Source organism: Trichechus manatus, unplaced genomic scaffold (assembly GCF_000243295.1).
Source record: "Trichechus manatus latirostris isolate Lorelei unplaced genomic scaffold, TriManLat1.0 scaffold00087, whole genome shotgun sequence".
Taxonomy (NCBI): domain Eukaryota; kingdom Metazoa; phylum Chordata; class Mammalia; order Sirenia; family Trichechidae; genus Trichechus; species Trichechus manatus.
The window spans coordinates 10,261,725-10,275,416 of NW_004444023.1; the positions used below are offsets into that span (position 1 = coordinate 10,261,725).

Here is a 13,692-nt window from a genome sequence, read left to right on the forward strand (position 1 = left end):
TCAATGCCGACCCATGGCGCCACCATGTGTGTCAGAGTGGAACTGCTCGCCATAAAGTTTTCAAGGCTGTGGCCTTTCAGAAACAGATCACTAGGCTCTTGTCTTCCCGGGTGCCTCTGGGTGGGTTCAACCTTTGGGTTAGTAGTCAAGTACTTAACCATTGGCGCCTCCCAGGATGAAATCTAGGTATTAGATCCTCACCCTCATTGGACCCCATGTTACCAGGCTTGGAATCAGCACTGCTAAAAGCTTCCCCACACTTATTACTGCCCTGGAATTTTGTTGCTGGGCCCTCCTAGTGGGAATAATTGGAAAATAATAGGGAATCTTCAGGGTCTAAAGGCAGAATGATGGAAGGTGAGACTAAGGGAAAGAACATAATCTCAGGAACTTAATCTCAGGACCTAATCTTACTTTGGGAGTCCCTAGGTAATGCAAATAGTTAAGTGCTTGACTACTAGCCAGAAGGTTGGTGGTTTGAACTCACTCAGAGGCACCTTGGAAGACAGGCCTGGTGATCTGCTTCTGAAAGTTCACAGCCTTGAAAATCCTATGAAGCAGTTCTGCTCTGCACACATGAGGTCGCCATGAGTCAGAATCAACTTGATGGCAACCAACAATAAAAACAATAGCAATCTTACTTTGAAGCCAAAGCTATTTGGAACTTATTTATTGCCACAGGCAACATTATACCTGCGGTGTGATGGATCACATTTGTGTGGCCTTTCTCGCCATCGTCTCGTTTAACTCCCACCTGGGTGATTGGGTGGGACTGTGCAGATGGAGCAATTGTAGCCTACCAAAGGGATTCGTCAGTTTTTGCCATCCCACTGGGCTTGAGGTAAACCATCCCAGAGGCAGGAGAGAGAGAGGATCCCACCAGCACCGAGGAAGGAGAGACTGGCAGGAGATGATGCAGAAGGCTTCCCCGCCCACGGAGCGAGAAAGCTGAATGCCTTTGAGTAGGGGCTGAGGGCCAGGGAGAGGCGTGGCTCCGAGCACGGCTTGGAAGAGGCTGTCCTGAAGGAAGAACTGTATACTGAGCTTTTCTAAACCTGAGTTGTAACCTGTTACTTCCCTAATAAACCCCATAATTGTGAGTATTGTCTGTATGGCCATTGCAATGAATTACTGAACCCAGCAGAAAAGTAGAGAGTGCCGTGGGAGGGACAGTTGATGTCAGAACTGGTAAAGATGGTGGAGAGAGGAGGCATGTCTGACCTCTGCCTCATAGGAATCAGCCTTGGGCTGTTGATCTTGATTCTCCTTCCCCCTCATGAAGTTAGAGGACATCAGACTTCTCTGCCACGCCATTTTTACAATATTAAATGATACAAAATGCCTTCTTAGTTTCATATGAAAGATTTATTTTCTAAAATCGCTCATATTTATAAACTCTTCATGTGGATGAACCAGTGTCCTGAAACTGGAACCTAACTGAATGATAAACTCTAGTCTGAAGATAAAGACATAGCCCTCAGGGGCATCCATGCTGCTAGATTCATGTCAGAACCTGCTTACATCAGGGGTACAGTGAGAAATCTTAAGCCCCAGAATGGTAAAATTATATAAATTTCCAATTATTCTGAAAATTAAATGAAAAAAAAAAGTAGATGAAACACATACTAGTGTTTAAATAAATCCAATATAAATAGAGAAAAAGAAAGGAAAAAATCTCACAGAATAATGGCATTCACTTTATCGACGAATGAAATAGATAGCTTAAGGATAAAGGGGGGATTTACCGAATATTTTAATCATGCTTACCAATTATCTATATGTGGTGGAGACACTCATTTCAAAAACTGTGAGAAAATAGAAAAACTAAGAAGGAAAATGAAAAGAGTATGCAAAATCAGAATGAAGATAGAAAACTATAACCAATGTCCAGAAAGGTGGGATGGAAATAATAGCAGATCCACATAAGAAAACACCATCTGATTGGTTTGAAAATGGATCCAAGCTCCTTAGTGCCTCTTTCTCCCTTGAGTCCTCCAAGGAGCTTTGCAGGACTCCACAGGTTCTGACTCATCTCTACTTTCATTTTCAGGTATCTGCCCGATGGCCATTAGAGGCTGGTTCAAGGGTCCATTCCGTCTGACACTTCTATTTACTTCAGCTCGTTTCAGCCAAGTCTTGCCTATCTTCCTTGTGTAACACCCTACGGCTGTGCCAATCTTCAACCAATATCGCCAGGAGAGCCACAAGGATCAGCCCTGCCACACTCATTCGGATCAAATTCTCCGTCACGTAATCCTGGTTCATGGTGTCTAGAGACATAAATCAAAGAGATGACTAGTTGTTGGTCATATCCCATCCCATTCCTTCCCCAGAGCCCTGAAATGGGAGTTCATTTCCTTTATTTGCTTCCTAAATTATGATCCCACTCTGACTCCTTTTCAATGAGGTGACATGCTTATAAGCACCATTCTTATCTGTAAGCCTGGGTCCATGAGCTGTGGTTCCCAAGGGTTCCCAGGGAAGAAGGTGGTTATGGAGAGGTTGTGTTTACCTTTCATTCTCTCCTCACTTGGCGATGTTAACTGAACGCCTGATTATATCCCTGAAACATCTCCATATACCTAGAACCCTCAGTTATCTCCTATATACCTTCTTCACCCCATACAACAATTTGTGTTCTTCTCTCATACATGATAAAGGGTATATCATTGCTGGTACCTGGGAAGTAGGTAGGGGAAAAAATGAGATAAACTTAGGACAAATTTATTTTCTCTATTGAGTGATCTCTTGCAAAACACTGCTGTTCTCTGAGCCTTTTTTTTCTTTCATTTGTTATTTGGACTATATGGGCCCATGTTCCTCTCAAATGTTATATTGTTAGTTGCCATTGAGTCAGCTCTGATTCATGGCGACCTTACGTACAATGGAACAAAACGCTGACTGGTTCTGCACCATCTTCATTATCATTGATAAGTTTGAATTCACTGTTGCAGCCATTGTGCATTTTGAGTGCCTTCCAACCTAGGGGCCTCATCTTCCATCACTATATTGGACAAGGGTGATCCATAAGGCTTTTATTGGATAATTTTCAGAAGTAGATTGCCAGATCTTTCTTCCTAGTCTGTCTTAGTCTGGACTACGTTAGATGACCCAGGTTAGAGCCTGGTGACTCCAACTATCCATGTAAGGGTGAATCGGCCTCACAATCCCATTTCTGATGGTGGTGAGGAAAGTGGTCTGAAATGCCACTGAAACCTGTCCACCACGGGTGACCCTGCTGGTATTTGAAATATCAGTGGTATAGCTTCTAACGTCATAGCAACACGCAAGCCACCACAGTACAACAAACTGACAGATGGGTGGTGGATGTAATATAATGTAGTGAAATTATAATGCTCAGAAAACCCTAGTAACTTTCTCTTCTTAAATATGGAATTGCTCTCAGTACAAAAAAAAAAAAAAATCTAAATCAAAGAGGCTCCTGAAGACCATCCTTCTGAGACAAGAGGCCTATATAACTCAATAGCTGTGGAATTGTCCTATCCATGTGTTACTCAGTAGAGCGAAATTTGGGAGGCGCCAGGATAACAATGTGTTAGAAGCCATTTTAACAGAAAGACCATCTCAATCCTGTCCATGAGACTCTAAGATGTTCTACCCTCCTAAAGTCCCCAATGTGCCTACCTAGTCCTGTGTTCTCCAGTATGCTGTCACCAGGAAATCCTAGCAATCAGGAAAATAGAAAAGGTTAAGTGATGGACTTTCATTTCTTCTTCTCAGACCCTTAGTCCTACTTCATAAAAGTTGAAAACTCTTGTTTATTGATTTAAAAAAATTTCAACAAAAATAAATTTGCTCCCCGATACCTTCCCAGTGCATGGAACATTTTGGTCTCCTTTTACCATTTATACATCTTCTTGGCCTCCTCTGTGGTGGACACCTGACTCTTGTTCACTGGTACATCATGTACCTAAAATCCCACAGCACTGTGGGGGAAATGACACATAATTCCCAGATAACAAGGATCCTACACGGGTCCTCTTTATTGTTCACTAATAAACTCAGGAGTCTGGACTGAATCCAGCTTCATCACCTGGAATTGAGTCCCTGCTTACTAACCCATTGCTGTCAAATGATTCCGACTCAGAGACCCTATAGGACAGAGTAAAACTGCCCCATAGGGTTTGCAAGGCTGTAATCCTTATGAAGACATCAAGATTGGAGGAAGATTCATTAACAACCTGCAATATGCAGATGACACAACCTTGCTTGCTGAAAGTGAAGAGGAATTGAAGCACTTAGTGATGAAGATCAAAGACTACAGCCTTCAGTGTGGATTACATCTCAACATAAAGAAAGCAAAAATTGTCACAACTGGACCAGTAAGCAACATCATGATAAACGGAGAAAATATTGAAATTCTCAAGGTTTTCATTTTACTTGGATCTACAATCAAGGAGTAAGGTGCATTTGACCCAAGCCATGGTGTTTGCAATCATCTTATATGCATGTGAAAGTTGGGCAATGAATAATGAAGAGCAAAGAAGAATTGATGCCTTTGAATTATGGTGTTGGAGAAGAATTTTGAATATACCATCACGGACTGTTAGAAGAATGAACAAATGTGCCTTGTAAGAAGTACAGCCAGAATGCTGAATATACCATGGACTTCCAGAAGAACGTTCCTTAGTCCTCAAAGTGACATCTTTGCTTTTCAACACTTTAAAGAGGTCTTTTGCAGCAGATTTGCCCAATGCAGTACATCCTTTGATATCTTGACTGCTGCTTCCATGGGTGTTGATTGTGGATCCTAACTCACAAAAAAAGACCAGACTCACTGGTCTGATAGAGACTGGAGAAACCCAAGAGCATGGCCCCTGGACACTATTTTAGCTCAGTACTGAAGTCACTCCTGAGGTTTACTCTTCAGCCAAAGATTAGACAGGCCCATAAAATAAAGAATAATACATGTAGCTCAATCATGTATACGAGACTAACTGGGCACACCAGCCCAGGGACAAGGAGGAGAAGGCAGGAGGGGATAGGAAAGCTGGATGAATGGAAATGGGGAACCCAAGGTCGAGTGCTGGGAGAGTGGTGACAGGTTGTGGGGTTGGCAACCAACGTTACAAAACAATATGTGTATTAGTTGTTGAATGAGAAACTAATTTACTCTCTAAACCTTCATCTAAAGCACAATAAAAAAATAACAAAATAAAAAACATACAAACAAACAAAAAATCCAAAAATTCTCACAACTGGACCAATAAGCAACATCATGATAAACGGAGAAAATATTGAAGTTGTAAAGAATTTCATTTTACTTGGATCCACAATCAACACCCATGGAAGCAGCAGTCAAGAAATCAAAGGACGTATTGCACTGGGCAAATCTGCTGCAAAAAAATCTCTTTAAAGTGTTAAAAAGCAAAGATGTGACTTTAAGGACTAAAGTGTGCTGATGCAAGCCATGGTGTTTTCAATCACCTCATATACGTGCGAAAGCTGAACAATGAATAAGGAAGACCTTAAGAAGAATTGATGCCTTTGAATCATGGTGTTGGCAAAGAATACTGAATATACCATGGACTGCCAGAAGAAGGAACAAATCTGTCTTGGAAGAAGTACAGCCAGAGTGCTTCTCAGAAGCGAGAGTGGTGAGACTGTTTCAGGAAACAGACCCCAAAGGTCAGACTGGGAGCTATGTTTAGGGTAAATCAGTAATTATTTTAATTGTTCTTCAAGACAATGCTGTATGAAAATCCTTCTTGACCACAAATTTGTTTATCAGTTCTCTTCCCGCCCTTTTTTCCATGGCAATGCCGATAAGATTCGGTGTAAGAATTTTGGAAGTTCTCATCTTCGGAACATTTTTGACATGATAGTAGAAATGTTACCCCAATTTTCAAAATGCATATTCAATAAACTTCAATAAGTATTATTGGCTTAATATGATTTTTGTTTTAACACTACTTATTTCTAATAAGTAGTGATCTATGATAAATTTGGGATTCACAGTGTGGGATTCACAGAGGAACAAATCTGACTTGGAAGAAGTACAGCCAGAATGCTCATTAGATGGCAAGACTTTGTCTTACATACTTTGGAGATGTTATCAGGAGGGACCAGTCCCTGGAGAAGGACATCATGCTGGTAGAGTAGAGGGTCAGTGAAAAAGAGGGAGACCCTCAACAAGATGGATTGACATAGTGGCTGCAGCAATGGGCTCAAGCATAACTACGATTGTGAGGATGGTGCAGGACTGGGCAGTGTTTCATTCTGTTGGACATAGGGTCACTATAAGTTGGAACCGACTCGATGGCACCTAATAACAAAACAACAACAAGCATGTTCCTAGGAGTCAGGGATAAGAAAGGAGAAGAAAGTGATGATGCTTCTACTCTCCTTCATTAAATTCGCTCTACCTGTCCTCTGATTCTGTTTCATACATCCTCTCCTGTCCTTTCACTGAACACCTATACAGTGCAAAGAATGGTTCTGAAAATCAGGAGTAAAGTATTGAACACGAAGACAACACTCAGGTACTAATAGATATACACTATAATTAGGAAAACTGTCCATAAACAAGTTAAACGAAGCACACAAACCAAGAGATACTCAAGTTAGAGACTGGTGACTTCAACTATCCACATAAGGGTGAACCATAAATGACTCAGCCTCACAATCCCACCTCAGGGCGTGGTGAGGAAAGTGGTCTAAAAGTTTGTTTAGCCATACAAAATGCTATAATTTATATATTGATAGTAAAACAGAAAAAAATCACGTTATCAACTCAATATATATAGAAAGAAGCATTTGATAACATTAGATACTTATCTATCTAGATAGGTAGTTAGGTAGCTAGAGAGAGAGAAATACATAGACAGATGTGTAGGTATAGGTAAAGGTGTGAGTACAGATGGATTGACACAATAGTGACTACAATGGACTCAAACATACCAACAATCATGAAGATGGCACGGGACCAGGCAATGTTTCATTCTGTTATACACAAGATTGCCATGAGTTGGAGCTGACTTGACGGCAACTAACCACAACAGCATGGGTATAAATATAGGTAAATAGATGTTGTTTTTAAGTGCCATTGACTTGACTCCCACTCAGTGACCCAATGTGAGAGAGTAGAACTGCCCCATAGGGTTTTCTTGGCTATAATCTTTACAGAAGCAGATTGCCACATCTTTCTCCTGTGGAGCCAATCTTTGGGTTAGCAGCCAAGCTCTTAACCACTGCGTCACCAGGGCTCCATATCTATATATAGATGTGGGCATATATTAGTGGACTAAGAATAGAAGGAGATATCTTTAATTTGATAAAATTTGCCTAAATAATATAAAGCAAGCATCATATTAATGGGAAAATATTTGATGACATTTTCATAAACCTGTTGCTATTCAGTCGATTCCAACTCAACAGCTCCACAGCAGAAAGACCTGGCAATCTGCTCCTGAAACGATTACAATCTAGGAAACCCTATGGGACAGTTCCACTCCGTCCTATAGGATTGCTATGAGTTGGAATCAACTCAATGGCACACAACAACAACCTTTACGGAAGCAGATTGCCAGGTCTTTCTCCCTCGGAGCCACTAGGTGGGTTTGAACAGCCAACCTTTCAGTTAGCAGCCAAGTACTTAACTGTTGAGCGGCCAGGTCTCCTTAATAAACCAATAGAACATAAGATTAAAGGACACAATTTATGATAGCATAAAAATGCCAGCATAATTAGTTATAATCTAGCACACAGGGAGGACATAGAATTGGGGTGGGATGTACCGACCTGTGACAACAAGCTCCAGGGTGTTACTAGGAGATGACCACACATAAGGGCTGGCATTGTACCAGCCATAGCACCTGTAGTTCCCTGAGAAGTGGTGGTTCACAGGACCCAGTGTGAAGTTGCCTTGGTGTCCCTCATTTTGATGTGGTGGCAGGTCAACTCCCCCATCCTTTGTCAGTGAAAATCTGTCAAATGGGATGCTAGCTGAACCACGCCAGAGGGAAACGTTCTCGCCCAGTGCCACCAGGTGGTCCTGATCAGCTGAGACGAAGGGTTTGTCATAAAAGCCTAAAAGAGAAGAGAGTGAGCTATTAGTGAGAGTTTTCTTTCCCCTCCATCCCTGCCCCTCTGTTGGATTCATGCTAAGAGATGCTGACCTTCCCTGCTCCAGGAATGGGAGTTCTCCAACGATGAATTCATGGGCAACATCCCATTTCTTTCTTTCTTTTTTGAAAACAATAATATTTTATTGTGTTTTAAGTGAAGGTTTACACAGCAGTTTAGGTTTCCATTCAACAATTTCTACCCAAGTTGTTCAGTGACATTGGTTACATTCTTCACAAAGTGTGAACATTCTCATTTCTGCTCTGTTCCGGTTTTGTTCATCTAGTTTCCCTGCCCCCTTACATTCTCATCTTTATTCTAAAGTAATTGTTGGCTGTTTAGTCTCATATAGGTGATTTTTTTAAAGACGCACAGTACTTACAGGTGATATTCATTATTTTTTGAGCCAATGTGTTATTTAGGCACAAGGTGACCTAAAGGGTTACTTTTGATTGAAGGCTTTCAGAGTATCTCAGGGCAATAGTCTCAGGGAGTCCTCCAGTCTCAACCAGTCCAGTAGGTCTGGTTTTTTGTTTCATTATTTTTATTTTTTAGGAATTTGAGTTTCTGTTCCACATTTTTCTCCCATTCTATCAGGGTCCATCTATTATGGCCCTGATTAGGATGGTTGGTAGTGGTAGCCATATACCATCTATTTCTTCTGATCTCAGGGTAGATGAGATCATAGTTCACATAGATTTATTTGTCTTGTAGACTAGTTTCTTCTTTGAGTCTTTGGGTTCCTTCTTTCTTTTTTCCTCTGGATGAGTAAAGATCAATAGTTGTATCTTAACTGGCCACTTGCAATCTTTTAAGACCCCAGACAATACCCATCAAACTAGGATGTAGAATATAACTTTATGTACTATATCATGCCAATTGACTGAGATGTACCACGAGACTATGGTCCTAATCCTTCAAACTCAGAAATCCAATTCCAAGAGATGTTTGGTTGTGTCTAAGAAGTATCTGTAACTGCTCCCTATGTGCTTTATTATATATTTGACCCAAACTCTTGCAGACAGATCTGTGTAGACAAGCAATCCATGGGGCTTAGATGACATACGGTTTTCAAGAGATATGTTTCTGGTCTCTAAAGCCAGAACAGTCACATGTTGGAAAAAAGAAAAGATGGTCTACAAAGTTTGAGGAGCTGTGTCAGGGGCCAAAGGAGGGGACGTTGTGTAAAAAGAATGCCAGGAAATGTGACCTGGAAACTTGGGGGATCCCTGGATGGCACAAATGGTTTGTGCTTGACTATTACCTGAAACGTTGGTTGTTTGAATCCACCAAGTGGCACCACAGAAGACAGTCCTGGCAATCTGCTTCTATAAGATCACAGCCATTGAAAACCCAATGGCGCAGAGTCCTACTCTGAAACATATGGAGTCACCACGAGTCAGAAACAATTCAATGGCAATGAGGGAAACTTGGGGTGCACCTTTCCAGAAACACAGGGTCCAGGCCACCCTGAGGAAAAAGCTTAAAACTGCGGGTTGTTTATAGCTGAGTAGTATTCCATTGTGTGGATATACTACATTTTGTTTATTTACTCATCTATTGATGGACGTTTAGGTTGTTTCTATCTTTTGGCTTTGTGACAAGTGTTGCAATGAACATTGGTGTATATATTACCCAAAACTCTTGGCCGTCGAGTCAATTCTGACTCATAGCGACCCTTGTTACTTAGCCATAAAGAGAAATGAAGTCTTGATACATGCAACAACATGGATGAAGCTTGAAAATACCATGCTGTGTGAAATAAGTCAGTCACAAAAGGACAAAAATTGTATGATTCCACTTATAAGAAATACCTAGAATATAAACGCATGTACAGTCTTCATTAGTGGTTACCAAGGGTGAGTAGGAGGGAGGAGAAAAGGGGACTTATTGCTTAGGTGTCTTAGTTATCTAGTATTGCTATAACAGAAATACCACAAGTGGATGGCTTTAACAAAGAGAAATTTATTCTCTCATAGTCTAGGAAGCTAGAAGTACAAATTCAGCCTGCTCCAGGGAAAGGCTTTGTCTTCCTATCAGTTCTGAAGGAAGGTTGTTGTCATCAATCTTCCCCTGGTCTAGTAGCTTCTCAGCACAGGGACCCTGTGTCCAAAGCATGCACTCTACTCCTGGCGCTATTTTCTTGGTGATGTGAGGTTCCTCTCCTCTCTGCTCAATTTTCTCTTTTATATGTCAGAAAAGATTTACTCAAGATACAACCTAGTCTTGTAGATTGAGTCCTGCCTCATTAACATAACTGCCTCTAATCCTGCCTCATTAACATCATAGAGGTTAGGATTTACAACACATAGAATAACCACATCAGATCACAAAATGGTGGACAACCACACAATACTGGGAATCATGGCCTAGCCAAGTCGATACATATTTTTGGGGGACACAATTCAATCCCCAGCATTAGGGGACACTGAGCTTCTGTTAAAGTGATGGGAAAATCTGGAAACAGATAATGGTGACGGTTGCACAACATGATGAACACAATGTCACTGAATTGTACATGTGAAGAATGTTGAAATGGCAAATGTTTTGTTACATATCTAATCACCACAAAAAAAAAATTGAAGGTTGATTTCAAGGAGGTGAAACATAACTTCAACTTCTTAGATGTGGGCTCTATATAGTGACTTCCTTCCAAAGAGTACAGTATGGAAAGGGGCAAGGGAAGAGTAACTTTACAGTGGAGACACCTGACAAACACTATGTCAGCCAGGTGATCAAAGTCAACACCAACAGTGATGTCATGTTGACCGTATGTACCCTAGCTAGGATGTGATGAGAATATCATTTTGTCTTTGTGGTCTTCTTCACAATAACACATAACTCCTGTCCAATCATGAGAAAAACATCAGACAACTTCCAATAGTGAGACATTTTTATGGGTTAAATTGTGTCCCCCCAAAATATGTGTTGGAATCTTATGCCCTATACCTGTGGATGTAATGTAATGTAATCACATTCCGTAATGTAATGTAATGTAATGCAAGCATCTTCCCACAATGTAATCTAATGCAATGTAATCAATTAATCAGTTGAGGCTGTACCAGTGTAGGGTGGATCCCAAACCTAATCACTTGTGTTATATAAAGAGCAGCATAGACACAGAAAGACACACACACAGCAGACAGACAACATGTGAGAGTCATCCAGAAGCGAAGAAATGCCAAGGGTCATCAGCAGACACTGGAAACTAGGAGAAAGGCTCACAGAAGGAAATGACATGGCTGAGACCTTGACTTGGACTTTTAGCTTCCAGAAGTGTGAGAAAATAAATTTCTGTTTTTTGTTGCTGTTGCTATTTAAGGCCACCCAATCGTGGTATTTCTGTTAAAGCAGCAGTAGGAAACTAAGACAAGCATCCTACCAAATCTCTGACCAGTCCTCAAAACTGCCAAGATTATCAAAAACAAGGAAAGTCTAAGAAACTGCCACAGTCAAAACCAAACCAAACCCGTTGCCATTGAGTCGATTCCGATCCATAGCGACCCTATAGTCAAGAGGAGCCTAAATAAACACGATCACTAAATGCCATGTGGTATTCTGCATGGGATCCTGGAACAGATAAAGAACACTAGGTAAAAATTAAGGAAATCTAAATAAATATGGATTTTAGTTAATAATAAGGTATCAATATTCGGTTTATTAATTGTCACAAAAATCCCTGGGTGGTGCAAATGGTTAAGCTCTAGGCTAATAACTGAAATGTTGGCTGTTTGAACTCACCCAGAGGTGCCTCAGAAGAAAGACTTGGCAACCTGCTTCTGAGAAGTCACAGCCTTGAAAACCCTGTGGAGCAGTTCTACTCTGCACACATGGGGGCGCCATGATTCAAAGTTGGCTTGACGGCAACCAACAACAACAACACAATTGTGACAAATAAATGATACTAATGTAGGAAGGACCAGTTCCCGGAGAAGGACAGCATGCTTGGTAGAGGGTATGCGAAAAAGAGGAAGACCCTCAATGAGATGAACTGACACAGTGGCTGCAACAACGGGCTCCAACATAGCAACAATTGTGAGGATGGCACAGGACCTGACAGTGTTTAGTTTTGTTGTACATATATGGTCACTATGAGTTGGAACAGACTTGACAGCACCTAAGAACAACAGCAACAGTATAAGAAGTCAACAGCAAGGGAAACTGGGAGCCAGGCATCCGAGAACTCTCCATCTTATCTTCCTAATTTTTCTGCAAATCAAAAACTGTTCTCAAGAATAAAGCCTATTAAAATTTCTTTTTAAAAAACTGAGGGCTAGAGATACTGGATGTCTCCTTACCTGTCACCACCAAATCCAGGGCATCACTGTACCCCGACCAGCCTTTGGGGCTCCTATACTGGCAACGGTAATGCCCTGCAGAGTTTATATCCTGGGGTGAATGGTGAATTCAGCCACCTCCTTCTGAAACCCTGTATTTCACCTACCACCTGGGACTCAGAGTTTCTCAGAATCTCCAGGCGGTACAGGTCTGACTCAGGGGTTCCTTTGCACAGGACCTTCACAGTCTCATTCCAGGGAACCACAGAACCTGGTATGGCAGATATGGTAGGAATGGGAAAGTCCCCTGGAAAAGAAACGGAGCCCAAATTTCCTTGAGCTGACATGGAGAAATCGTGTGTGTGTTGTTGTTTATGTTGTGGCTGTGTGCTGTCAATTCTGACTCATAGCTTAAAGGACAGAGTAGAACTGCCCCATAGGGTTTCCAAAACTTTAAACCTTTACATAAGCAGATTACCAGGTCTTTCTCTTGAGAAGCTGTTTGGGGAGTTCGAACCAATGACTTTTTGGTTAGCAGCCAAGCACTTAACCATAGCACCACCAGGGCTCCTCTATATATATACAGGAAAAAGCTTAACACTGAGGGTTTTTTATGGCTGAGTAATATTCCATTGTATGTATATATCACATTTTGTTTGGCGCCTTGGTGGCACAGTGGATAAGAGCTCAGCTGCTAACCAAAACGTCAACAGTTCAAATCCACCAGCCACTTCTTATGGGGCAGTTTTACTCTCTCCTATAGGGTCGTTATGAGTTGGAATCGAATCAGCGGCAATGGGTTTTTGGTTTTTTGGTGGATGTTAGTTGCCATTGAGTTGACTCTGATTTATAGTGACCTCAGGTACCACAGAACAAAATGTTGCCCTGTCCTGTGACATCTTCACAATTGCTGGTATGCTTGAGTCCATTGTTGGGGCCATTGTGCATTTTGAGTGCCTTCCAACCTAAGGGGCTCATCTTCCAGCACTATATTAGACAGCGTTCTGTTGTGATCCATAGAGTTTTCATTGGCTAATTTTTGGAAGTAGATCACCAGGCCTTCTTCCTAGTCTGTCTTAGTCTGGAACCTCTGCTGAAACCTGTCCACCATGCGTGACCCTGCTGGTATTTGAAATACCAATGGCAGAGCTTCCAGCATCACAGCAACACACAAGCCGCCACAGTATGACAATCTAACAGACGGGTGGAAATACACATAACATAAAATTAGTCATTTTAAAGTGGCATTAAATGCATACACAATGTGGTGCAGCCATCACCTCTATCTAGTTCTGGAACTTCTTCATTACCCCCAAAGGAAACCCTATAC

General features: G+C 41.5%; 1 protein-coding gene across 1 annotated transcript; it reads right to left on the reverse strand.

The window, feature by feature from the left end:
- Positions 1 to 1,362: 1,362 nt before the first annotated feature.
- LOC101360255 (immunoglobulin alpha Fc receptor) lies at positions 1,363 to 12,709 on the reverse strand. Its single transcript, XM_023736234.1, is given in 5 exon segments — positions 1,363 to 2,270; positions 3,646 to 3,684; positions 7,762 to 8,049; positions 12,384 to 12,493; positions 12,495 to 12,709. Coding segments are annotated over 5 exon segments (807 nt in total). The 3' UTR covers positions 1,363 to 2,115.
- Positions 12,710 to 13,692: the final 983 nt, after the last annotated feature.